This window comes from Equus quagga, chromosome 5 (assembly GCF_021613505.1).
Source record: "Equus quagga isolate Etosha38 chromosome 5, UCLA_HA_Equagga_1.0, whole genome shotgun sequence".
Classification (NCBI taxonomy): Eukaryota; Metazoa; Chordata; class Mammalia; order Perissodactyla; family Equidae; genus Equus; species Equus quagga.
The window spans coordinates 42146425-42173725 of record NC_060271.1 but is presented as its reverse complement, the minus strand read 5'-3'; the positions used below and the strand labels follow the sequence as shown (position 1 = coordinate 42173725).

General features: G+C 47.0%; 1 protein-coding gene across 3 annotated transcripts; it reads left to right on the top strand.

The window, feature by feature from the left end:
* The first annotated feature begins 740 nt into the window (after nt 1-740).
* Nucleotides 741-26213, top strand: CA6 (carbonic anhydrase 6). 3 transcript variants are annotated; one of them, XM_046663120.1, is made up of 10 exons: nt 741-812; nt 1045-1165; nt 5371-5473; nt 7492-7671; nt 14191-14339; nt 15022-15114; nt 18814-18883; nt 22136-22293; nt 23701-23824; nt 25733-26213. In XM_046663120.1, the coding sequence occupies exons 3-10, from the start codon at nt 5401-5403 to the stop codon at nt 25843-25845; spliced, it is 960 nt and encodes a 319-aa protein (XP_046519076.1). In that variant the 5' UTR covers nt 741-812; nt 1045-1165; nt 5371-5400; the 3' UTR covers nt 25846-26213. The 3 variants fall into 3 exon arrangements, with proteins under 3 accessions (XP_046519076.1, XP_046519075.1, XP_046519077.1); XM_046663119.1 differs by having other exon boundaries at nt 5339-5473; XM_046663121.1 differs by lacking the exon at nt 1045-1165 and having other exon boundaries at nt 755-812; nt 5339-5473.
* The last annotated feature ends 1088 nt before the right edge of the window (nt 26214-27301 follow it).

Below are 27301 nucleotides of genomic sequence, written 5' to 3'. Positions count from 1 at the left end.
TGCTATGTTTCATGACGCTGATGATTTGTCACTCTGTTCTTTAAAGTCTAAATCCAATTTTCAGCAATTCATGGTTTAATTCAGCTTGGTGGCTCCCTACATCCCTGTGGTAGGCTGAATAATGGCTCCCCAAAAATGTCCACACGCTCATCCCTGGGACCTGTGAATGTTACAAAAGAGATTTACACATGTGATTAAGTTAAGGAGCTTGAGATGGGGAGATGATCCTGGGTTATCTGCGTGGGCCCGAAATGTCATCACAAGGATGCTTATAAGAGGGAGGCAAGAAGATCAAAGGAGGAATTAGGAGGTGTGAGGACTGAAGCAAGAGATTGGAGTGATTAGAGGAAGAGGTTGTGAGCCGAGGAGTGCAGGAGCTAAAAAAGACGAGGGAATGGATGCTCCCTGAGAGCCTCCAGAAGGAACCAGCCCTGCCGACCCTTGGCTTTAGCCCAATGAAACTGATTTTGGATTTCTGACCTCCAGATCTGTAAGGGAATAAATTTGTGTTGTCTTAAGCACTGAGTTTGTGGCAATTTCTTACAGTGGCAACAGGAAGCTAACACAGTCCTCTACTTGCATAACCAGGCCCTTAGGTATAAGGGAAGGGTTGGGACTCGATAGAGATTTGGAATTGCTTATTGACTTGTTAAGGGTGGAGCTGAAAGACACACAAACCTGTCCTACAGAGGTACACTGGGGGTGGACTACATAAAAGGGATATAAGCAAGACTCTAGCCAACTCCAGGACATAGAAGATACAGGCAGCAGGAGATGCAAATGGAACAAGAATTCCAACGGCAGGTCCTATGGTAAGTTTGCACAGAGAGCGGGCACGGAATGTTGATGGCAGGCTGAGTTGTAAATATTTTTCGATATTTGGTTCCTATTTTGCTAATAACCTAAGTTAATAATAGAAAAGAGAATTTCCACCAAGGTTTTGGTCGGGGAGTTTTTTGATGTAGGTTATCGGAGGAAGAATAAATATGATGGAGGAAAATGCCTGCTGGTAGACGCCACTAAATGATAAGTGCTGAATTCTAGGAGGACAGATGAGACTGGAGATACCCTATAAGATTGGAGAACTTATCAACAGGGAAGCTGGTGAGAGAAAGTGTGGGCGTCCCCACTGGATTGGGGCTCGATGTAGCTGAATATTCTGCAAGTAAGTTATTTAACGTGTTGGTTTGCTTGTGCTAAAGCTTCACTTATGTGGACATAACTAAAAGTCAGCAAGGAAGTAAAATGTTTTGAGTAGTCAAAAAAGAGTTTTCAGGGCTTTCCTCCACTGGTCTGAGTACAGCCTCTGGGCTCTCAGTTCAGCTCTATCCGTTCTCCTTGTGCATGTAATTCTGCAAAGTGTAGCCATCTGATTTCTGGCCAAAGAGGTAAAAAACAGCAAAGAAAAAACAGCAAATAAGAAGCCAGGAACAGAGGGAAGGCAAACAGACAACCCAAAGAGGCGAGAGCTGGCAGCCCATGTTCGCAATGCTAACCATGAAAAATGAACACACACTGGTGCCTCCAGGTGCCCCTGCCACCCAGCCCTGCCCAGGATCTCCCACTCTCCCTACAATCCACCAACAAGAGGGTTAACTCCTGGCGGAGCAGGGGGCTTCCAGACCCCACTGCAGCACCAAGTGTCTCTTCTGTTCTGGTCGGTCGTGCCCTGGCCTCATGGATGTTAATAATTTGAATATCACTCATGCACATTGCTTTGTTTTTTTAATTTTTTTTTATTTTTGGGGGGAAGATCAGCCCTGAGCTAACATCTGCTACCACTCCTCCTCTTTTTGCTGAGGAAGACTGGCCCTCAGCTAACATCCGTGCCCATCTTCCTTTCCTTTATATGTGGGATGCCTGCCACAGCATGGCTTGATGAGCGGTGCCATGTCTGCACCCGGGATCCGATCTGGTGGACCCCAGGCTGCTGAATTGGCACGTGCGAAATTAACAGCTGTGCCACTGGGCCGGCCCCCAAGTACATTGCTTTAATAATTAGGTCAGCTAGCTAATTTTCTGATATAAGAAATCCAAAAATAGAGCAGTTAGGGGTTGTTTCATGTAGGGAGAACAGTCATATATAGTTACAGGCGCAGTGGGCATCAATACATTACAATACAGGCTAACAACTGATTTTCATATGAGTGGGCCTCAGTCATTAAGAAAAGTTTTATTGTATTCAGCTTAATCTGTTCAAGAAAACAGGCAAGAGTGTGATACATTTTAGAAGTTTTAATCCAAAATGGACTAAACGTTTTGGTGCTTTTATAGAATTGAGCCTTTAACCATCTAGAAAATTCACTTGTTCAGAGTGACTCATTCTTCAGGATTCCAGAGCTGGAACTCCTGAATGGAACACAACAATGGCCTGTCCGTATTGTGTACAGCCAAAATGTGCATATTCTTGTATAGCCAGATTCATTCTTCTATCCCAGGCCTGTGCAAACGTGAGCATTGGCTCACCTGGGCTGAAGTTGCCTCTGTGCTCACCTGGGCCCATCAACCCTCCCTGCTCACCTGGGCTGATGGTGGCTCCGTACTCACCTGGGCCCATCACCTTTCCCCGCTCACCTGGGCTGATGGTGCCTCCATGCTCACCTGGGCCCATCACCCCTCCCTGCTCACCTGGGCTGATCACCCCTCTCTGTTCATGTGGGCTGACCCTGCTTCTCTGCCCACCTGGGCTGACCGTGCCTCCATGCCCACCTGGGCTGATGGTGCCTCCCTGTTTATCTGGGCTGACCTCACCTCCCTGCCGCCTCCTTTTCCTTTGCTTCCGTGGGCCTCTGTCGTGGAACTGTGGTGGCACCAACGAAGAACAAAAGCTCCTTTCTCATTTTTGACACGATGTTATGATGAAAATGGCACACACGTCAACTCATCTCAGCCACTCAAACCATAGGCCTTAGAAAAACAGTTTAATGAGACTTAAGACACCGTGAAGAGCTGGAGGTGGGGTTGGATGGAGGCAGAAGCAAGTTCAGAGTCCAGTGCAACACACTAAAAAAAGCAAATCGAAACAAACAGCGTGCTTTGAAAATACGAAAAGGAGGAAACACGTTCAAAGTTAATGGAAAATTTGAGGGTCAAAGAAGTCAATGAGCTAGAAAGAGGGCAACAAAAGTAACCTTGCTGAATTCTGCATGGATTGTGTCACTGGAATTTGCTACACAGCAGAGGGAAGGGACCCTCTTTCTCTAGCAACGTGCCCTCATTAGCAGATGGGTCTTATACTTTAAGAGCCTGGCCGGTCTAATTGCTTTATTAACTTAATTACTCACTCTAACCACCTATACTCAACATTAGTCAGCTGCACAGGTTACCAGCCAGCCCTGAGCGAAAGATGCAGAGAAACCAGGGCCAAGCGGCAGGCCTGAGCAGTGAACAGGGCACGGGAGGGCTCCACGGCGGGGTGGCTAAAATCACAGACTCACAGCAGTGACCATGCACTCACTGTGAGGATTCCGGGTCGCAACAGCAGCACCAGGGCTCCCCAGGGCATCCGGAAGTGGGGACCGCAGGACCGTGGAACCCCATGGGACATGGAGCTGGGAGCCATTGGTAGTGGCAGACACTCTCCATTTCCCCAGCATGGCCGTGGGGTCCCTGCTCCTGGAGCCCCTTTCTCTGAGCATCTGTTCCCATCTCCTCTCAGCCCCCACGGCTCCTTTCTTCCTCCCCCTTGCGCAGTTTCCCCACCCAACGGCTCAGGCCTCCTGGGGCTCCTTCTCGCTCCAGCCTCCCTTTGTGCTCTGACCCATCCTCCCTGCCTTCCACCACGTTGTGACGTGCCAGGCTCCCTCTGCAGCTCCAAATTCTTTCCCTGGTGCCCAAGAAAAAAATTCAGATGGCTCCATTTGTGTTTTCCTGCCAGTTGGATGTCAGGGAACCCTGGCATCTAAAGGTCGACGCACACCCTTGCTGTCCTCAGCAGAGGCAGGGTCTCACGGTATCTACAAGGTGGTCCTTTCTGCAGGGCCGGGGCCCAGCAGAAAGGTGTGGCTTACTCGCAAAGACTGGACAGTGGATTTCTAGTTTCTGAAAACGTGGAAGAGTTCCATGAGTTGGAGAATGAGTCCTTCATTTTTGCCTCTAGTTCCCTCACTCACAGGCTGGGTGGACAATGGTAAATCACTTCCTTTCCACATAGAATGAGGGGTCTGCATAGATAATAATGCCATTTGCCGCATACCAGGCATTCCAAGTGCTACACACAAATTTGTTGTTGAATTCCCAGGAGGGAGGTACTATCCTCGAATCCTATTAAAGATGGGGAAACAGGCACAGAGCAGTTGAGTAACTTGGCCAAGGTCACATAGCTAGTAAGTGGGAGAGCAGGGATCTGAACTCTGTCAGTCTGGCTTCAGAATCCTTGCTCTTAACCGTGCTCAATTCGCGCTGCCATATTGCCATTCTAGCATCCCTCGGGCCCCAGGGAAAAGTGGGCAATGAGATAAATGAGGCTGGTGGGGAGGGGATTAGCTCTGTTCTCCAGAACAAGATGGTCCTTTGTATCTGGCCAGGATGGCCGGCACCCCGCAGGAACGCTGCTGCCCTTTGCCTGTGCCCTCTCTGCAGGGCATGGGAAATGCTGGGCTGTCAGCATGTATAAACTCAAAAGTTTCTCCCTCACTCACTTCAAGGACTGTTTACCCAAGTGGAAGCAGGAGGATTAGGCAATCCATTGATCCAACGTGTTTGATTGGTTTGGGTGTGACCGAGTGTAGTGCAGCTATGGGAACAAATGCATCCCATGGAGAAACATGGACACCCACGCTAGCTCGGAAGGCCCAAAGGCAGGCCTTGGCATGTGGCTCATGAGCTAGGAATCCGGGGTCAACCAGTGATTTCGGGATGCGGATAAGAACATGAGTACTCTCCATTCCATGCCATACGCGGGGACCAGGCCATTTCCCAAGATGCCTGCTGAGGGCCGACAACAGTCTGCAGCGGTGGCTTGTGTCCATTGTTGAGACAGGCAGGAAATATCAAGCAGGATCCGGCTAGGGTTTTCAGGGATCAGTGATGCCCTTCACCAGGTCCCAAAGCTCCTTGCCAGGAGCCAGGTCACAGGAAGTGACAGTGTTCTGGTCACTCCTGCACAAAGGCTGCACTGTGTTGGCCCTTCAAGGGAGTATTTATAAGTTAGGACATCGAACCACCAAACCTGTGGGCTACCTGGTCATGGTAATGACCCTGGAGGAGATCGGGAAAGGAAACGTCACCTGCCGAGCGAACCAAGTCAGAAGGGCCATTGTGGGGAAGGTGTTATCGTTTTAGCGGGTGCAGCGGAGGGTGGATCAGGCCGCCAGACTTGGTAAATTGTTATTTACAGTTTCTGAGCTTTTAAAAGAAGGGCTTCCCCAGAATCCGTCCTGACGCCGGACCCGCGGCACCATGCAGGCTCCGCTGACCTTACTGTCTCTGCTCCTCCTGGGAGCCCAGGCCGGGCAGCACTGGACCTACTCAGGTAAGCCCCCCGCGAGGAGGGGAGCGCCTCCTTCCGGAGGACAGCGGCCGAGCCTGGCGTTTCTTGGGCTGGCGAGGCAGACCTCGCACGCTTGTGTGCGGTTCCTCTGTTGGGGTCTGCCCATCGTGGGCTCAGTGTCTCGGGGTGTATAGAGAACGCACTGAACTTAGACCTCCACTAAGGAAAAGAAGAAATAGTCCCCCACTTCACAGATCCACGAGGGTCACCCAGAGTGTCTTTAGGTAGCCTCCAGGCTGCCTGCTGTCGATGGCTGTGTCCTGCTGAGACCCAGACCTCAGTACTGAAACCCAGCCTTTAAAAGATGAAATCGAAACCCTGGCATTGACATGAGTTCTGGCCCACGTATGAGCCAAAGATGGGAGGACTGCATCTGTGGCGTTTGGACATGAAACACCCCATCCATGTGGCAGTGAAGAGAGCTCCTGCCCATGTCCCCTCTTTTTTGTACTGGACTGAGGCAGGAGAAGACACTCCTGCCATTGGCAGGGGCCAGGAGCAAACACAGTGTTGAGTCTGCTCCCTGCACAGGCCCCCAGCCTCAGACACAGGGAAGCGTACATTCAGGGTGGATATGTGCCCTGTTGAATCAAGGGCAATAGAATTAGGGGCATAGTGGGGAAGCTCAGAAAGTCCAACTTCAGAGGGCAAGATGGCCAACCCTGACCAATGGCTCTGTTGTGGAGCAGAGGAATCCCACAGCCGGCCACGGGGACCCCAGGGCATCTGCTTCTCTGGCCCACTGGCGCTGGGGGTGGAGCAGAGGGTAAGGAAGGGAGAGAATTCCGTCAACGCAAGTCTTGTCCTCCCCAGGCTCAGTCCAGCGTCTGGGACTGTGGGCCTTCTGGAAAGCCTCCAGGGGCCCTGGAGGACTTGGGGCAGCTGCTGCAGTGACTTTCCAGAACACATGAGAACCCTTCAAGACTGATAGGGGTGCGGCCAAAGCCTTGTGTCCATAAAGGGACTGTGCTCGAGACCCCTGGCCTTGATCCTGGCATCTCGCCTCTAGGAAAGAATTGTTTAAAAATTGGGTTTTATTATTAAATAGAGAAGAGCAGAGAAGTAGAGAATTGACTTTTCTCTTGATTGCAAAGCCAAGAAGCTGTGAGAGGCCCCAATATAAACATCTTCCTTCAAACAAGCTCTGCGCTCACCTCACAGCCCCCACCTCCTGCCCCCTCGCTGCACAAGGGTGAGGGCTCGTAGTCCTAGCTGCAAATGGTCACACCAGGACCCACGGTGTTTGGAAGCCCAGTCGCTGCTAATAATGACTGGCTTTTATTACTCTCTCCCCTGTGATTAGTAACTACCTTAAAAAAAAGACCCTTTTCCTTATTTTGATGTTTTCTTACTTCATCATTCTAGTTGAGTGATTGAACCAGATGCCTCCTTTCTCATCCTGAATCTGTAGGTGAAGGTGCACCTGGTGGGTCTTACCACACTGGGAACCGGTGAAAGGGGTGGAGAGAGAAAACAGGCGGGGGGTCCTGCCGCAGGGGCGGAAGGGGCTGTGTTGTTGTTGAGAGCTGGGAAGGAGAACTATGCCATTCAGAGGAAACGAGGCAAAGGCCACCAAATAACACAGGAAGGCCAAGCCCAGGGAGCCCTCTCGTACATTTATCAGCTGACGATAATTCACAGGCAAACTAAAGCTACATATTAAAGACTTTCATCGCTTTCAAAACACTAAGTCATATTCTCAGGGCCAGTGGTTGCAACAGGAAAGTCAGGGATCGGCACCAAAGCCCCCAAGACACAGCGTCCATGGAGTTAATTTAAATGCCTCTCCCACCTCCTTCTGGAGGCCCTGCTTCTGCTTTCCAGAAGGCAGACCTCTGGCCTTGATCCTGGCAGCCTGCCTGGCTCCTGTGGGCCTTCCGCCGGGCAGGCCGTGCTGGGAGCTGCAGGCTCTGGCCTCTGCCCCGAGTGAGGGGCCGGCAGGGAGGGCTTGGCTGGGCAGCCTCTCAAACTGCAATCCCTTGGGATCTCTCCTGTCTCAGACGGGGAGCTGGATGAAGCGCACTGGTCGAATGAGTACCCCACCTGCGGGGGTGACAGACAGTCGCCCATCGACCTGCAGAGTAAGAAGATGCGGTACAACCCATCCCTGAAGCCTCTGACCCTGGTGGGCTACGAGGACCAGGAGGGCGAGTTCTCCATGATCAACAACGGCCACACAGGTAAGGGTGGGCCACAGGGGCCGGGCCAAGAGTGGTCAGCAGGGAAGGCAGGTGTTGGCTGCCGGGAGCGGCATGCGCAGAGGCTCAGAGCGCAGCCTTGGAGCTGCAGGCCTCAGACGTGCGGGCGGACAGGCGGGAGGCCCTGAAACTAAGTGGCTCTTCCAAAGTTGTGCAGCATCTGTCTTTAGACTCAATTCCTGGCTGGCTCCTTCTTTCCTCCTTAGCCTCTCCTCAAACTTGCTCTGACCCGACCAGTGGGAAATTCAGCTCACAGACAGGTGATGCTGCTGAAGCCACACGCCCGCTGCGTGCTCTGTTGATCTCTGCCCTGGTCTGATTTTCCGTATTTTCTGTACTGAGTCTGATTAACTCAAAGTGCCTGACAGGTAGGCCAAGCATTTCTCAGAGGTTTAAAAAGAAGCTCATGTTTTCTGTTCCCTCCTAGAAAGGGGGTGGAAGTCAGACAGGAGAAGTTGGGTCTTGGGGACCGCACTTCAGAAGCCTAGACTGGACAACTGTAAATTCGTGCTTTATGTTTGCAGAACACCCTGCTGATTTTCCGTGGGTTCATCTCTGAGCCTCATGACAACCCCAGGAGGGGGGCATTTTTTAGGCTGGAAACCAGAGACCTTGGGAGGCCGAGGGACTTACTCAAGGTCACACAGGCTCTTGCGGCCCAGCTGGACCCAGAGCCCCTGTCCTCCTCTTCCACTCTGGCCTGGGGCGGGTCAGTTTACTGCCCACCTGCATAGGTGTACGGGGGTCACAGGACTTAGATTTCCTATTGGCACAATTGAGAAAATAAAACCAATTGCCTTGATGGGGCTGGTGACATAGCACATAGGAGAATGACGGAAGATCTGTAAAATCCTCAGGGACATGAGCCTGGATCACCGAACTCCACTAATAATTCATAAAAGCCTCATTTTATCATAACGTCAAGCTCCTGTTTCCAAAATTACTCTCTGAAGCTTCCAGTGGGTTAGCAGCTTGCAGCTTCTCCCCGTCCTCGCCCTTAGGGGAGAGGGGCTGGCGCCAAAGGGTCAAAGGCGGCCGCTGAAGGCAGGGAAAGCTTGGTGGACGCCAGCAGGTCAGTCGGCCGGGACTAACGAATGATTGACAACCCCTCTTCATTACGTGGGCTGAGTTTCTGCTGGCTGCCTGCTGTGTGCAGGGCTTTGTGTTGAGGACCCGGGAGAGGACGGGGTGAGGAAGACGCCAGCTTCCCTGGGGGTTTTCAGTGGCTCCCTCCTCCCGCATTGCAGAGGGCCCTGGACCTTCCTCCTATAAGGCTGTGCTGGGATCTCTGGAGGCCAGAAGCTTGTTCCCCTGGGGTCCCCAACCCACCCTACAGCATCTCAAACATTAGAATGCACTCACAGCTCACAATACTTATTTTGTTTTATGTAAATTGTTTTGAAAGATTTTTATAATTTAGCTTTTGAGGTTATTTGGCTATACTCTTTACAAGTGGCTATACATTTTCAGCAAGCTCCAAGCACATTGAAGAATTCCACGGAAGGGAGGGGGCCGGCCTGGTGGTATAGTGGTTAAGTTCGCATGCTCTGCTTCGGCAGCCTGGGGTTCACTGGTTCGGATCCTGGGCGTGGACCTACACACTGCTCATCAAGCCATGCTGTGGTGGCATCCCATATAGAAGAACCAGAAGGACTTACAGCTATGTACTGGGGCTTTGGGGAGGGAAAAAAAAGGGAGATTGGCAACAGATGTTAGCTCAGAGCCAATCTTCCTCACACACACACACAAAATTTACTATAGTGGAGCCATTTAAAAAAAAAAGCTAATATTAAAAAAAAGGAATTCTGTTGAAGGGAAAAAAGGAATAATCTACAAATTTTAAATCTAATGAAATTTTGATGATTACTAAGTTTAACAAAAAAGTGGAAAAGACATAATTAAACATTTATTAATTTTGCTTTTGCAGAGTCCTTTTTATATCTTGGAACCTAAGATATAAACATATATGTTTATATATATATTTTTAATAGATTTCATTTTTTAGAGCAGTTTTAGGTTCATGGCCAAATTGAGCAGCAAGTACAGAGCTTTCTCATACACCTCCTGCTCCTCTGCCTGCATAGCCTCCTCTATGATCAACATCACTCACTAGAATGGTACATTTTTTATGAAGGATGACCCTGTATTGACACATCATAATCACCCAACGTCCGTAGTTTACATTAGGGTTCACTCTTGGTGTTGTACACTCTGTGGGTTTGGACAAATGTATAATGACATGCATTCATCACCACAGTGTCATACAGAGTGTTTTCACTGCCCTAAAAGTCCTCTGTGCTCTGCCTAGTCATCTCTCCCCCGCCCCTAACCCCTGGCAACCACTGACCTTTTTACTATCTCCATAATTTTGCCTTTCCCTGAGCGTCATGTAGTTGGAATCAGACAGTATTCTGTCCTCCCAGCTTGGCTTCTTTCACTGAGCAATGTGCCTTTAAGTTTCCTCCATATCTTTTCATGACTTGTTAGCTCATTCCTTTTTAGCGTTGACTAATATTCCACTGTCTGGGTGGACCACGGTTTATTTACCCATTCACCTACGGAAGGACGTCTTGGTTGCTTCCGAGTTTCAGTGATAATGAATAAAGCTGCTGTAAACATCTGTGTGCAGATTTTTGTGTGGACATGTTTTCAGCTCCATTGGGTAAATACCAAGGAATGTGATTGCTGGGTTATATGGTAAAAGTATGTTTAGTTTTGTAAGAAACTGCCCAAATGGCTTCCAAAGTGGCCGTGTCATGTTGCATCCCTCCAGCAATGTGGGAGTCCCTCTTCCTCCACATCCTCACCAGCATTTGGTGTTGTCAGTGTTCTGGGTTTTGCACATTCTAATAGGTGTGTAGCGGTATCTCATTGTTTTGATTTGAATTTCCCTAATGACATATGATGTGGAGCATCTTTTTATATGCTTATTTGCCATCTGTGTATCTTCTATGATAAGGTGTCTGTTAAGGTCTTTGGTCCATTTTTAAACTAGGTTGTTTTTTTATTGTTGAGTTTTAAGAGTTCATTGTATATTTTGAGTAGCAGTTATTTATCACATGTATCTTTTGCAAATATTTTCTCCCAGTCTGTGGCTTGTCTTCTAAATTCTCTTGATATTGTCTTTTGCGGAACAGAAGGTTTTAATTTTAATGAAGTCCAGCTTGCCAATTATTTCTCTCATGGATTTTGTCTTTGGTGTTGTATCTAAAAGACATCAACATACCCAAGGTCATCTGGGTTTTCTCCTGTTATCTTTTAAGAATTTTATAGTTTCACATTTTACTTTTAGGTCTATGATCCATTTTGAGTTAATTTTCGTGAAGGGTGTAACGTCTTGTGTAGATTCACGTTTTGCATGTGGATGTCCTGTCATTCCAGCAGTGTTTGTTGATGAGACTCTATTGTATTGCCTTTGCTCATTTGTTAAATATCAGTTGCGTATACTTACGGGGATCTATTTCTGGGCTCTCTATTCTGTCCCATTGATCTGTTTTCTCTTCTTTCACCAATACCACACTGCCTTGATTACTATGGATTTACAGTTAAGTCTTGAAGTTGGGTAGCATCCGTCCTCCAGCTTTGTTTTTCTCCTCAATATTGTGTTGGCTATTCTGGGTCTTTTGCTTCTCCATATAAACTTTAGGATCAGTTTGTTAATAGCCACAAAATAACTCACTGGGATTTTGATTGGGATTGCATTGAATCTATCAATCAAGTTGAGAAGAACTGACATCTTGACAATATCGGATCTTCCTATCCAGGAACATGAAATATCTCTCCATTTATTTAGTTATTCTTTGATGCCTTTCATCAGAGTTTTGTAGTTTTCCTCATATAGATCTTGTCCATATTTTGTTAGATTTATAGCTAGGTGTTTAATTTTTGGGGTGCTAATGTAAATGGTGTGGTGTTTCTAATTTCAAATGCTACTATATATTTATATTTTTATGTGCCCCAATTTTTGTTATTAGATTCAACAGACATAAAATTACATTTGAATAAGAAGAAATTGAAAACACACTTGGATGTTGAGACAAATTGCTACAAAAGTTTCTAAAGCTTATTCTCAATTTCTCTATTTTGTTGTAGACTAGTAACAGGTGGTGGACCTGATTGATTAATATATACTTTTAACTTCCCAAAATACATATTCTTAGGCTCCAGAAAAGCTTAAAGGCCTAAGGTGCTGGGATTCTAGTGTTCAGTGGGAAAAAGAACATTGTTCTCTTAACGGGTCCTATACGCTTCTTTGTTAGGCTCCTCGAAAGAGGGACAATCTATCATTCAGCTTTCTAGCCTAGTACCTGGACTAGATGCGTTTGAGGAGAAAAGACTTCTGCATGAAAGGGTCAGTCCCCAATAGGTGCCCATGAGGGATGCAGGATTCTGAGCAGGTTTTGATCTTCCAAGACTGCCGGAGCAAGGCTGGTTTTGTCTTTTTTTCAAACTCTTATTTTGAAATAGTTTTAGATTAGAAAAATTGCAGAATAGTACAGAAGGTTCCCATATACCCTTCTCCCACTTCCCCTAATATTGACATCTTATAACCGTACTACATTGATACGATTAACTGCTCTATAGACCTCATTTGAATTTCCACACTTTCCCATTAACGTCCTTCTTCGGGTCCAAGATCTAGTCCAGGATCCCACATTGCATTTAGTCATCATATCTCCTTACTCCCCTCCAACTGGGGTCAGTTCCTCAGTCTTTCTTTGACTTTCACAACCTTGACACTTGGCCATTGCTTCTTGAGCACAGAAAATGCTCAAATTGTGGTTTTTCTGCTCTGGGAAGAACCTGGTTAAATTAGTTTCAAACAAGGGGAACAACTTTTTCTGGATATTAAATCAATTTTCAGAATCTGGAGCATTCAGCAGGTTGATTTTTGGGTAGAGGTATTTGGCCTCCCCTTTTCAAAAGCACAGTGACAAGCCGGAATTGCTGCCATTTTTCAATCTGGCCTGTGAGGTCCTGTTGATAAAACTTGAGAATTGAGCCATTCTGTCTGCAGGGAATTGTATTTTGGGGAAACATACTTGTCAGGACCTCTGTTTCTGCTCATGAGGTGCTAACTGTCCCCGGCCTGGTCCTCAGCTCGCCAGTCTCTTGGCACAGATGACACTGCACATCTCCTTTTAAAGACTCTTCCGTTTTGCTCATGTGAGCTGTGATTTGGAGGCCGGCCATGTTTTAAACACTAATACAAAGTACCTGTTCTGCCAGAGGGCATGTTAAAATCTTTGAGGCCGGATTCCTGCCTGACAACGCATTATGTTACGAATTTAATCACAGCTCCCTGCGCTTTAGACCATTGGGAAGGGAAGAAGGGGGATCTGACGGATATCAACTCCCTAATATTTACTCTTTAAGGAAACTTACTTGTTTATCACCATCTTTGAAGACTTTAAATAGAAAGACTTTGATAACAGGTCAGCTGCCGCTTGTCCCTTTCCAAGTCGTAAATTATGTCCTCAGAGGTATTTTTCTTTCACTCCCTTGTGTCACTCTCCACATCTTTCTTTAGAGAAATATAGAGATTTCTCTAAGGCCTGAGCCAGTCAAATGGACTACTGCAGCTATGTGACGGGAGTGACTTCTCTGCAGGAAGTCTGTCGGGCACAGGCAGGAGGAAGCTGGAATAGTGATCCATTTTCCCATCAGCAATAACCTAACATTTGAATGCATCCATTGATAATCACACCAAATTAAACGCAAGCCAGGAGTCCGTGTGTTCCCGGACTTGCTGCAGATTTCCGTCTCTTGTCTTCTGAGGACAAGTTGAGGCTAGTAATGGTGACATCCTGTCCTGTCCACACCCAGTTCTGGCCCAGCTCTGTCCCGACCCAGAAACTGTGTGATCTGAGAAGTCTTTCCACCTCCCTGGGGTGGCTTCTCTGTCCATAAACTGAAAGTTTCGAAGGCCCGCAGGGACGCCCCCTTACACGGGGTGGAGTGGGTTTTCAGTTGGGCTAGTTCTAGAAGGCTACATAGGATGAGGATTTTAACTCCATCACAAAGAAGATAATGACCTCAACTTGGCCTTACAAATAGTACTTATTCTGGAGAGTAAAAATAATAAAAACAGTCCAAGAGTCCCCCCTTCCTATTTCTACATCAGGGGCAAATTCCAAAACTGGCCAGATGTGAAGAGTGCAATTCTGGTTTCCACACCCATTGGGCCATATCTTTTCAGGGCCTTCCCCTTTCCAACAAGCTGGATCTGCCAGTTTGCGGTCCTGCCTCTAACCTACTGGTTCTGGGTGGAAATGTGTGTCCATGGGAGAGGCATCTGCCTTGCCTAGCTTGCTCAGTGCCTGGTCCTCATCCTGCCCTGTGTCAGTCGCCTCCTCCCCATTGGAACTCTGCTCATGGCATTCTAAGCCAGTCTATAGCACCAGCTTGCCCCCAGAGTGGGCAGGTGACCAGGGAAGAACCAGTAGGCCTGACCTGTCCACATTCACTTGCGCCACTCCCTGTCTCTCGTCTTCTCTCCAGTGCAGATCAGCCTGCGCCCCACCATGCACATGGAGGCTGCCGATGGCACCAAGTACATAGCTGAGCAGATGCACTTCCACTGGGGCGGCGGGGCCTCAGAGATCAGCGGCTCTGAGCACACCATCGACGGGATCAGATATGTGACTGAGGTACCGTGAGGACCCCAGCCAGGTCCTCTTTTCTTCACACCCCGTAGTCACTTATCTTATTAAAACAGCCAAAAAGACTTCGTGCAATGGTGACAGTCAAGTCACCCTGAGGTTGAGTTTATTTTTCGTTCACTCACAACTATTCATTGATCATTGCCATGTGCCAGGGATTCAGGTGGGGTCCCCACCCTCACAGAAGTCACAGCAAGGTAGGAGTCCGCAGCCTACACAGTGGGGCCAGCCCTCTTCAGTTTCAGCTGGATTTCTATGTGTTAGATTTTCTGGCTTCCCTCTCTTGCTTAGATCTGTCCTTGGGATGACCACAGGTACAGTCACCTCCAGGGGCAAGGGTCTCACACCCAAACTACAGAGACCTCAAGAGAACTCAGGGGCTCCCTCCAGACTCTGCCAGTATGTCTGCCTGGAGGGAGGCGGGGTCAGGGAACGCCCTTGAATTGTCCTCTTCCCAGAATCCCATTCATGCTCTTTCCATTCTTAGAGAACTTTCTGGATTGATAGATCTCCTAGCCTAACTAGAGGGAGGTGGAGGTTGGAGTTGTTTGTGCAAGACAGTCTGAGGCCTCAGATGGAAGCCTTTTCTTTCTTTTCCTCCTCTCCTGAGACCCTGAAGCATTTGAAGTCTGTATGAACTGCCCTTGATTACCCTTCCTTGCTCCCACAGATTCACCTTGTTCACTACAATTCTAAATACGGGAGCTACGATATAGCCAAGGATGAACCTGATGGTTTGGCAGTGCTGGCAGTCCTCATTGAGGTAGGCTGAAACTGTGCATGTGAAGCTATAGATTGGTGTCCAGATAGATGTTAAGTATGGATGAAAGCTTTTCCTTCCTGTCCCTCCTCATCTGTTCCTGAGCTCACAATTCCTGGAAACGCTAACTCGATGGAAGATCTCCCCTTTATCTAGCCCTTGCTCACAGTCACCGGGTTCCTTCCGTGTTATCAACCTCAGGGACCTTGGATAACTGGGACAAGCTGACTTAGAGCTGGAGTCACAGAGGGTTGACTGGACACAAAGTGGTCTGAGGGCAAGGGGAGGCCTGCAACCTGCCAGACAAAGGCGACACCTCTGCATTTCCAAGAAAGTCTGGAGCGTGGGACTTATGGCTAGGTGGCAAGAAGTGGTCAGTGAATCCACTCCCCACAAAACGAGTATTAAGTTGGATAAAATTGTCACAAATAACCATATCAGTGCTTTGGGAATGGGCCAAATGCAAACAACAATTGAGGCATTTATTTGTGAAAAATGGCTAGAATTTTGAGGAAGAACAATGAGCATCTGTGGACTTTGTGCCTGGGGTTATTCCCAGCCCCACCGCTAACTTGGTCAGCCAGGCAGGTTTATCAGGGCAGGGTGGACAGGAAAACCAGCAGCTTCACTGCCTGGGGCTGAGGAACTGTCTTGATTTGGGCTGTAAATTGAAAACCCAGGCCCAGGGGCACTGACAGTATAAGTAGCAAGCTTAACAGAAAAGACAGAAAACAGAGAGGGAAAACCTGAGCTCTGACAGTCTGAGGTTGCAGTCCCAATTCCGGCAAGTGGCAAGTGGCAGGCCAATAAGAAATTTAACAAGGAGATCCTGGAAATGAGAAAGCCACAGAAGGCCGTGTAAACTTCCCAAGAGGTGGAAAGTAAAAGCCGAGGCTGACTTGATACCTGGCTGCACTTCGATCCATCAGCTGAGGGAGCAAATCTTATGGGACTGAGGGATTCGAGCAAGACCTCTGCTAAAGTCATTCACCGACTGCAAAGCTCTGCTGACCCCAGGTGGCCCCTAGGAATCCAGGCTAAAAAATAAAAATAAGATTTAAGAACTGAGCAGAGACAGTAGCTGCTGCATGTTGTCGGGAAGACGTATCCTGTAGATCAAGTCCGGCCAAGCTCCTAAACAGACACACAAACAAAAAACCCTCAGGCCAATTTTAAAAAATCAGAATTTGGATTTGCTACCATATAGTATACGAAATGTCCAGTTTTCAAGAAAAAGTTGGGCATACAAAGAATAGGAAAATATGATCCATATTTAGGAGGAAAAGACCCAGTCAATAGAAACTGACTCTGAGTGGACCCAGAGTGATTTAGCAGACAGTACTTTATTTTTTATTTTTTGGTGAGGAAGATTAGCCCTGAGCCAACATCTGTTGCCAATCTTCCTTTTTTTATGTTTATTTTTTCTCCCCAAAGCCCCAGTACATAGTTGTATATCCTAGTTGTAGGTCATTCTAGTTGTTCTTTGTGGGATGCCACCACAGCATGGTTTGACGAGTGGTGCATAGGTCCATGCCCAGGATCTGAACTGGTTAACTCCAGGCTGTCAAAGCAGAGTGTGTGAACTCAACCACTTGGCCATGGGGCCAGCCCCTAGCAGATCATGCTTTAAAACAACTATCATAAATAAGTTCAAAGAATTAAAGGGAAATACGATGATGATGATTCAAAAAAGGAAATCTCAATAGAGAAACAGAAACTATAAAAATGCACCGAAATGAAAAGTCTAGAGTTAAAAAATATAATGAACAAAATGAAAAGTACACTACACAGGCTCCGAGCAAATCTGAAGCAGCAGAAGAAAGAATCAGAGAGGCTGGCCCCATGGCCGAGTGGTTAAGTTTGCATGCTCTGCTTCGGCAGCCCAGGGTTTTGCTAGTTCGCATCCTGGGCACGGACCTAGCACTGCTTTTCAAGCCACGCTCAGGCAGCGTCCCACAAAGCAGAACTAGGAGAACCTACAACTAGAATATACAACTGGGGGGCTTTGAGGAGAAGAAGAAGGAGAAAAAATAAATTTAAAAAAAGAAGACTGGCAACAGATGTTAGCTCAGGTGCCAATCTTTTAAAAAATAATGGAAGAAAGAATCAGTGCATTTGAAGATAGAGTAAAGAAATTATTCAATCTGAAGAACAAAGAAAAAAGATTGAAGAAAAATGAACAGAGCCTTAGACTCATGGGGACAAGATCACACATCCTGAAATATATGACATGGGAGTCCCAGAAGGAGAGGAGAGAGAGAAAATGGCAGAAAAAACGTTGAAGGAACAATGGTCAAAAATTTCCCAGATTTGATGAAAAACAATCCAAGAAAACTCAACAAACCTCAAGTCTGATAAACATCTAGACACATCAAAGTCAAAATGCTGAAAGCAACAAGACAAAAAGGAGCCATCACACATAGGGGAATGCCAGTACAATTAATGACTGACTTCTCTTTAGAAACAAGTCATCAGAAGCCAGCGGAATGACTGTCAGCCAGGAATTCTATATCCAACTACACCACCCTTTAAAAATGAGGCAAAATAAAGACATTCCCAGATAAACAAAAACCAAGATAATTGCTAGCAGACCTGTCTTAGAAGAAATATTAAAGGAAGCCCTTCTGGTTGAAAGGAAATGATACCAGATGGTAATTCAAATCTACAGAGAGAATTGAAGAGTGCCGGATATGGCAAATATGTGGGTAAGTGTAAAAGACTATACATGTATTTGTTCTCTTTTCTTCTTTTAATGTCTTTAAGAAAATCCCATAAAATTGTTCAAAGCAATAACAATACCACTGTGTTGCTGGGTTTATAATATATGTAGAGGTAATATATATGAAAAATAAAAGGAAGGATGGGGAAGAGAGAGAGCTATGCTGGAGCCAAGTTGCTCTATTTTACTGGAATTAAATTAATATTAACCTGATGTAGATGGTGATACGTCAAGCTGTGTATTGTAATCACTAGAGTATCAGTAATAACTAAAAATGGTTAAATGGTCCACTAAAAGTATTTGTGAAACACAAAAGGTGGAACAGAGGAACAAAACAGACACGAGACATTTAGAAAACAAATAGCAGATGGCAGTCGTGAATCTGAGACATCTGAATTTACACCCAGTGGAAGAAGAATTGGGTCAACACCACTGATGGAAAAGAACCATTGAAAATAGACCTTTTTCACCAAAGGCAACTTTTCTGACTTTTAAAAAGTCAACACTCATACAAAAAATCAAGAATGAGCTGGCCTTGGCCGAATCAGAGCAGCCTTGCGGGGGCCGTCTGGCTCTCTTCTGCTCAGCCAAGTCCTGAGGATGAAGAAGGGAGGGCATGAGACCAAGCCCCCTCAACCCAGTGAATCCGACTATGGCTGACACTGCCCCAATCTGGGTCACTGGGGATATTTTAGCAGTGACAGCCATTCCCCGAGGGTGTCCCCAGTCATCACCAAGAAGCTCCTTTCCCTGGAAGCTGCCAAAATGCTTCAGATCTTGTCTCCCTGGTGAGCCCAGGCAGCTGGTGGCAGAGAACAGGCAGACTGTCCCCCAACACAACTGGGGCGTGGACAGGCCGCCTCCTCCTTGCCCTTCTGGCTCCGCCTCATCAGTTAGGATAGCAAACCAGCTGGATTAGCGGAGCCGGTCCCGGACAGAGGTCCCTTCTCCCTTAGGTTGACTGCTCTGTGTTTCTCCTACAGGTCAGTGATTACGCTGAGAACACCTATTACAGCAAGTTCCTTTCTCACCTGAGTGAGGTCAGGTATTCAGGTAAGGGAAGCCGACAGCAGCTGCAGGAGGGAAGAGGAATGAGCGTGAGGGTGAGGTGAGGACAGGGGGGCAGGGGAGGGTGACGCTGGTGGGGAGGGTAGCAGATAAGCCCTGCCAGGGGAGCACCCCTCCCTGCACAAGGTCTCTTGTTCTAGCAATTCCTGCTGTTGGCTGAGGCTGTGAACACCTCTGAGAAATCTGTTCTAAACTCTACCTGTCAATTCCCACAACTGGAACTTCTCTCTGGCCAGAGTTCCACTAACTAGGGATGTCTTCACTTGAGTGACTCTCACCGCCGGCCCCAGCCCGCTGTGATGATCCTGGTCACCAGAGAGACATGTTCTCCTTAGCTTCAAGCTGAGAAGACTCTCAAGGGTGAAGCCCCTCATCATCGAGCGGGGACACAAAGTCACACAGGGCTGCTCTCCCATCTCTCTGCCTCCGGAAGGCAGAGTTCTGTTAGAGTGATCGCCCACTCCTATGGCCAGCCCTTGACCTCGAGCAACATCCGCGTCAGCAGTGAAGCCTTGGTTTTGTGCATCCCACTTTGGCCACATCTCCCAGACTCCAGCTCCCTGACTTCAGTCCTCGCTCCTCCAGCAATTCTCACCTCCAATCCATGGGCCTCCACATTCTCACTACTAGTCATGCCTCAGGCCTTTCATCTCTCTTTACCTAGCTGAAGTTCCACTGGCCATCATTCTGACGCACCCAGGCAAACGTCCCCCATGCGCTCGCCCCTCTGTCCCCTATAAGCTCACCTGGCAAAGCCCCAGACCGACTCCCATCTGTTCATGACTGAATATGGCTGGATAGAAACACACAGACGTCTAACTGGTGTTATGAAGAGGTTCTAACACTGCCCGGAAATCCTGAAATACTTCCCCGGGCGTTTGCTTTTCCGCCTCTCCGAAATGATTACTTCACACTTTCTCCTGTCTCCTGAAGCCCCTGGCCCTGGCCCCAGCTTCTCCCTGGGAGCGGGTGCCTTGCCTCCTGCTTCGTTGAGAAGGTAGTCAGAAACTGACTCATCTTCTGAGCTTCCTGCACCTGACCAAACGCCATTCCCCTCCTCGGCTACAATGGTGAGGTGTCCCTGCACTTGTCCAAGACCACCCTCCGTGTGAGCACCAACCCCACCCCTCTCTCATTCTCGGGCCTCCTCACCTGCTGCTCTCTCCCCTCTCTCCTGCATCATTGATATCTTCCCTTTCATCGGACCATTCCACTCAGCACACAGTTCTGTGCTCCAACACCTCCCACCTCAAAACACAAATGAAAGTGTCTCATGACGCCATTATTCTCTCATCTTCCACCTCATTTTCAGATCCCCTTGAAAGAATTGTCTAACAGTCTTGTTCTCTTTTCTCACTCACTGGAAGCTGGCCCGTCACTCCACTGAGCCTTCAAGGTCACCCCTGTTGTCAGATCTCCCTGCCGCTTTTCTCCTCTTCTCTTAATTGACCTCGAAACATCAATCCATTACACCCGGCTCTCATTCTGACCACGCACTCCCTGCCCCAGCTCTGCTTTCTTTTTCTGGCTCCCTCCCTAATATTGGAGGGTGCCACGACTCTGTCTTCCCTCTTTCGGTCCCGAAGCCTGAATTGCCATCTCTAGACTGTGGAACCCAAAAATCTATATCTGGTCCTCCGTGCAGGGATGGCATCAGGCAAAGCAGATGCAAGAACCGTCTGGCTAATTTACTGGCTGTGAACAAAGCCAGTGGGAGAAACCACAGGCCTGTGGTATAGCTAAAACATTTCTTCAAATTCACTCATCTCAGACATTTTATTTCTACAACTAACCCGGACACATTTCCTCTCTAGTTCAATAAATTCCACTTCTGATCAATACTGCCTACAACACGGGCCTCTCTCCCTGAACTCAGGATTCCTTTATCCAACTGTTTACTTGATATTGCCATATGGATATAAAACTTAACGTGGCCAAAACTTAACTGTATTCCCTTCACCTTCCAGACGTCACTAAACCAACTTTCTCATCTCAGCAATGAGTGTCATTATCCATCCCATTGTTTAAGCCAAAAATCCCAGAATCATTCTTGATTTTCCTCTTTCCATTACCCCCCACATCCAAAGCATCAGCAGGTCCTGTTAGTTTACCTCTCTACTTTCATTTCTTTTGGGTATATACTCAGAAGTGGAATTGCTGGATCGTATGGTCATTCTATGTTTAATTTTTAAGGAACTGCCATATTGTTTTCCAGTGGCTGTACCATGGTTCTGGAATTTGTGACTCACTTAAATATGTTAGAGTTATGAAACTAAATCTATGCAATAGAGCCCTTTAGAAGGTTATATCTTTCAATCTTTCCAATAACAGTAAAACTTACAAATCTTTTGCTTACTATGGGATTATGCACTGTTAGAATTCACGGCCTTCGTTAAACAAGCCGATTTAACTGCATGTCAAAATGATGTCCTCTTTGCCATTAACAAATGCAAAAGTGCCCAGGGAAAGTGAAGCAAAATTCAACTCAACTCCATGTTACTTTGACAGTCTCATGCTAAGCTCAGGGGCTCAGTGTCATTGATGTGAACAAAAGAGGAATTCTCTAGATGCGGTGATGGTTGCGGGTGCTGTGGAGGCTTCAGACACCCTGCAGAGGTCCCCCTCCCTACACCCCACCTGTGGCTGAGCTTGGTTCCCAATGGGCATGGCAGGGAGAGCTCAGGACAGGATGCCTACACCTGGACCCCCACTCGGTTCTGATTCTGCCTTTCTAACCTCCATTCAATCATTTCTAAATCAGCCCAAACTAAAGAATTTGTTCTTTCTTTGAGAGCACTTATGAAGAAGCCCCTAAGAGTCATAGTTAATTCTTTCATTTATCATAAAACATATCCTCTGCCTGAAAACGATGACGATGATGGTGACAGTTACACTCGTGAGTATTTCCTACGTGCTAGTTCGATCCAGCACTTTATAAACACACCCGCCTTTGCCCTTACAGCAATCCTACTGAACGTTCCCTTTTTACAGATGAGGGAGCAGCCTTAGAGGAGTGAGCACCCAGTCAGGAGGAGGTGTCTGAGTGGGTCTCTCCCCAAAGTCTTTGCTCTAACCCCTTCCAGGGAGCAGCAAACAGGGGAAATATTTCCCAATGGTCAGCTTCTATGTTCTGCTTAAATCAGGAGATTCAAACATGGTGAGGTCTGAGCCTGAGCTGTCCTCCCAGGGGGCAGCAGGGGTCCCTAACACTCCTTTATCTCTTGTCCCCTCCGTTAGGACAAAGCACAGTTCTGAGTGGCCTCAACATTCAGGACATGCTACCCAAGGACCTCCGCTACTACTACAGCTACCAGGGGTCACTCACCACTCCTCCCTGTACCGAGAATGTCCAGTGGTTTCTGCTGGCGGATCCCGTCAAGCTCTCCAAGTCACAGGTAGTACATGGCCTCACTTCACCGAAGTCTCCCCTTCCAACTCCCTAGTCAAGAAGAGTGCACGGCCAAATCTCACCCAATGCCAGCCCTGGGCTCCTGTGGTGTTTGCCCTGCACAGGGCTTCTGTGCCTCCCCTACACTGTCGTGGGCGATCTTACTAGTGCCATGGCAGAGAGGAGCAAACAGGCATCAGGGAATCCAAGAAATTTCTAGTTGATGCAGGAAAAGGACTGGAGCCTGATCCAAGTCAGAAGAGAAGGGTTGCATAGTAAAGGCAAATATTTATTGAGTGCTGCTCTCGCCAGCCACTGTGCTCGGCCCCTGATATACAAAATCCCTGTCCTCGTGGAGCTTATATTCTAACGTCATAAATGGCTTTATGCAAGAAGACTGGCTTCGTGTTGAGCTCTTTCCCATGCCAAAATGCCTGTAGTCCTTTGAAGAGAAGAGCTGTGTCAGTCATCTTCTTTCCTCCAGCATAGCATGGGCATATAATAAATGTTTACTGAGTTGAATAAAGGACAAATGTTGCTGAGGTTGCAAAACAAAGCTGACAATTCCTTCTGGGTGATGTTCTTCCTTTTTCTTAAACTTTTCATTTCCTTACTTCCTGAAAAGGTGGAAAGACCCCTATTCAAGGATACCCCCACACAAAATTGTCTAACCAGGTTAGAAGTGCCCCCAGATGCCTAAGAGAAGCAAATGTAAATCATCTTTGGAAAAAGGCACCTTAAATCCAGATCTAGGGGAGCTTTCACTAGACAAGAGGCATGGTTTGAAGAATATTGGCTTATAATTTTCCAAAAGCGTTGAAAGACACCAAGTCATATACTCAGGAACCCCAATGAGTCAACGTAAGCCACACTAAACATACCACAGTGAAACTACAAAATATCAAAGACGAAGAAAAGACTTCAAAATCAGCCAGAGAGAAAAGGCAGATTATCGTGCAAGGAGTACTATTAGACTGAGAATTGATTCAACGCAGCAACAATGAATGTCAGAAAGCAGTGGAATCATCTATTTTCATAGTGCTGAGAGAAATGAACAGCCAAGCTAGAATTGTACATGCCGCAAAAATGTCTTTCAAGGATATAGACAAAGTATGGACATTTTCAGAAAAACAAAAATCGAGTTTGCCACTTATATATCTTTATTTACTTCTTTCTCTCCTTTATACTGGTAACCAAATACAGAAAAAGATTAAAAGAGATTGTTGGAAGAATGAAGAGTGGATAAATGGATGCCATGCCTGCCACATAGCACCTAGAACATCCTTTGGACTTGAGATCTTCCAACAACTGCTTTATCAGGGTTATAAAACCCAAGCTCTAGTTCAATTGCTAACTAAACTCTTTTAAATCACTCAGTGCCTCTTCTCCATTATCCACTTCATGTTACCCACAGGTTTTGAAGCTAGAGAACTCCTTATTGGATAGCCAGAACAAGACCCTCAACAATGGTTACCGCAGTACCCAGCACCTGAATGGCAGAGTGGTGGAAACCAACTTCATATATCACCCTAATCAGCGTGAGTGAGATCAACTCTTGTTTATTCTTTGCAATTTGTTGACTTCTGTTTCCTCCTTCCCTGGGTGGACTCATCTCTTCCGGCAGTAGTAAGGGAAGGAGAGTCATCTAAATAGCAGGAAGCTCAGATGGGCCAATCTATACAGGGCTTGGGCAAAAGGGATGACTCATTTTCTCAGTCCATGCAGTGATGTAGAACAGAGGAGACAATGAGGAAGGGCAGCTACATGGTTTATTACCTACCTGGTCGTGGCTGGAGACAGTAGGAAAAGCAAGATGGCAGCAACACCCAGATGCCCCATAAGCATGTAGGCTCAAGGTAACCTCATCAAACCCAACTCAGATTATATCCTGCACATCTTTATCTTGGTCTGTATTACAAGCCCATCCCCAACTCTTCCTATATGTTCCCTCAAGGTGGGGTTAACTAGACCACATATTGTTTACTGTATTTTCTTGGGGACCAAGCACCAAGACACTGGAAGTAGGCATCAACAGTCCAGCCTCTCCTGGACTCTCTAATCCATTGGGTCAGGCTTCAACTCTGTTCTTGGCTCACCTCATTTCTGTGCTTGCAAGAATATAAATGTCCTGCCGTCGTCCCATCTTTATTTTGTCTGCTTCTCTGTAGAGTTGTGGTGAACTAGACATATTCCCTGAATTCATTGTCTTTACAATCTGTTTCTATTAACCATTCTTGAGACCTTTACATCCTCTAATACAATAGAATTGGTCTCCAACTGATATTACCCTACTTTTATAAGTGTCTTTCAAGATTTTAAATCTCTATATATACTCCCCCGCTCCCAAGAAAGACCTGTTTGTGATTTTCTTACCATCTTTCCGCCCTGGTTTGTTTATTGCTGTTCTTTCTATCAGCTTGCTCCTCCAGAGGGAAAATGACACCAGCTATAATTACCTTTCCTCATATTATACTATAATGATATTAAGAGTATCACTTCCTTTTTCCAAAGGGTTGCATCCTCCTGAGCAGGTCCACTTGCTGGAAGGCTGAGCAAAGGGAGCCTAGCCCCACTGATCTGTCTCCTTGTTCTAATTTTGCCGTGTTCTCCAGTTTTCCCTATAAAATTTTGCACTATTCTTGCAAGAGGCACAAAGAGATTGTATAGTTTCCCGTATGTCACATCTCAAATGTTCTTTCCATGGGGGTGGTCACTCCAGTTTATCCTTATGAGGGAGCTCAGATGTTCCAGACACCCACCTCTTAGACCAAGATGCGCCAAGTTGCGGTTTGCCTGTGTGTCCATTGTGGCCCTTCCTTCTGATAGTCTGTTTAGCGTGATTACTTCAACAGCCAGTAGGGAGTGAGAGGGCTTCTTCCCCCACTGCTAACTGGGGATCCGTAGGATGGCCTGCCTTTGCCGATAATGGAACAGAAAACTGGGCATCATCTTGCTCCACCTGCCCTCACTCAGGCCCAGACTTTGATGTAGCAGGAATTGTCTCCAGCCAACCTGGTGGTATGACCCACATGATCTCTCATAATTCTGTAGAATTCCACCCCAGATGGGTTAATTTGATCAAACTGCCAATGAGGAATGATCTGAGAAACCAAGGTCAGTCACAAAAACAAGACCTCTTGCAATTTATTTATTAGAAAACGTCCCCTAAGGTAAGACTACTGAGCGTTGCATGAGAAACTAAGGTTCAAGGGTGGAACCAGCTTTAACATGTCATCTCTTGGATTCTGGTAGTTTACAAGCCTGAATTCAGACATAGCGAAGATGCTGGAAGCCAATGGGATGGGAACATGAAGGGCATTCTAAGGAATCCAAAATACTTCCCTAAAGGACACACGTGCGGAATGGCCTCTGGCTGTCCCACATTCTCCGTTTTCACGAGGACCTCCAAAGTTTTGACCTTTTCTTATTAACTCTTCTTTTTATAGAATCTGTTCTTGGCTCTGAGCTCCAGTTTCACCTAACCAGGATCGACAATAACCTTGAATACTTTAGAAGATTAATTGAACAGAAGCAAGTAAAGAGAAAAGGCAAATATTAACGAGCTGGAATCATGAGCTAGGACAGGAAGAGGCGGCAGCCCCCTGAGCCCACGCCCTGCCCTGTCTGCAAGAAATCCTATGTGTCCAATGGCTTCACTCCCCCTGAGGCACCTGTTGAATTTCTGACTAAAACAAGGGGAAACCATCACCCGTGAAAGGAAGTGAGATGGTTTCAATGTGTGAGAAAAGATCTGAGCTAGACAACACTAATGGAAATTGACTGGAATAGAAATTTAAAGGGCTAACTCTCCTCCTATCTAATCATGCACGTTGATCTTCCTAAATTATAAACCAGCCCAAACTTCCCTGCAGCATTTAGATGTAATAAACAACGTTAGAAATTTGTCATTAAAAAGTTTCTCTTTTCCATTCCTTTGTTCCACTTCAAATTTCCCTTCTTTGGCCCACCCCCAGGGCCCCAGGCCATGGGATAGAGATCAAGGTGGGAGGGATTTCCAGGACCAAGATTAAGAAAAAGGAAAGAGATTCTTTCATGGGGATCTTGCTGATGGGGAGGTTTGGAGTAGTGATCGTGCCCTGTGAGTAAAGGAAGGGCGGACGAGCAAGGAGGCAGGCTCCCTGGAGACGGGGAGGGAGGAGATAAAACTGACGGCCTCCCTGCCGATCTCCACCTTTTGGTCAAATGCTGTCTGGGCCTTGTTGTCACTGGACCCAGGATCTACCACTTACTAGTCATGTGGGATAATAAAATAACCCACCTTCAAAGTTGTGGTTTGATTGAATAAGACAAGGTTGAGATGCACCAGGCAGAGAGGCCGTTAGTTTTATGGGTCAGTTATGCATCCCCTTCCTGCAGGCCCCTCCCTTACCCACTCTCAACTTCCTCCTCTTCTCTGAGCTCACCCTCATTCTTCTGAATTCCTTTACCTACTGTCTTTACCGCCTTTCTTATTCCATGTTTTTATTCATCATATCCAAAGGACTTTCACATATGACTCACTTACCCTCAAGGCAATCCTGTACGAAGCCGCCTTATCCCCAGTTTACAGAAAAAGAAACCCAGATGCAAAAGGCCAGCTGGCTTGCTCAAGATCTCCCGGGTGGCAGACAACAAAGCCAGAATTTGAACCCACGTCTTTTGTATCCAAGTTCTTTTAAATACAGAATCTCCCATTCATTTATTCCACAAGCTTGGTAAAGCACTTGCTATGTGACGGATGTGGGGCTAACTACTAGTGTACGGAGATGGCGGAGGGGCGGTTCCTACGCTTGGAGCTCAGGTCCAGTGAATAGGACATATACTTACATAACCAATCTCCCTACCACGGCGAGAACAACTGGAAAACCTCCACAGAGGGGCTGTGCTCGGCCTGGGTTAGGAAGGAGTTCACCTGGTGAGCCGAGTGGGGGAGGGGCGGGCGCCGATGGGAAAATGGGAGCAGGGTCAAGGGAGCTGGCAGGGAAAGAGGGGTGAGGCCATGGGAGGTCCGGCTT

Coding starts and splice junctions, on each gene's coding strand:
- CA6 (XM_046663120.1), top strand. CDS start 5,401: ATGCAGGCTCCGCTGACCTTACTGTCTCTGCTCCTCCTGGGAGCCCAG. Junction 7,672..14,190: donor GATCAACAACGGCCACACAG/GTAAGGGTGGGC, acceptor TCTTCTCTCCAG/TGCAGATCAGCCTGCGCCCC. Junction 18,884..22,135: donor GAGTGAGGTCAGGTATTCAG/GTAAGGGAAGCC, acceptor CCCCTCCGTTAG/GACAAAGCACAGTTCTGAGT.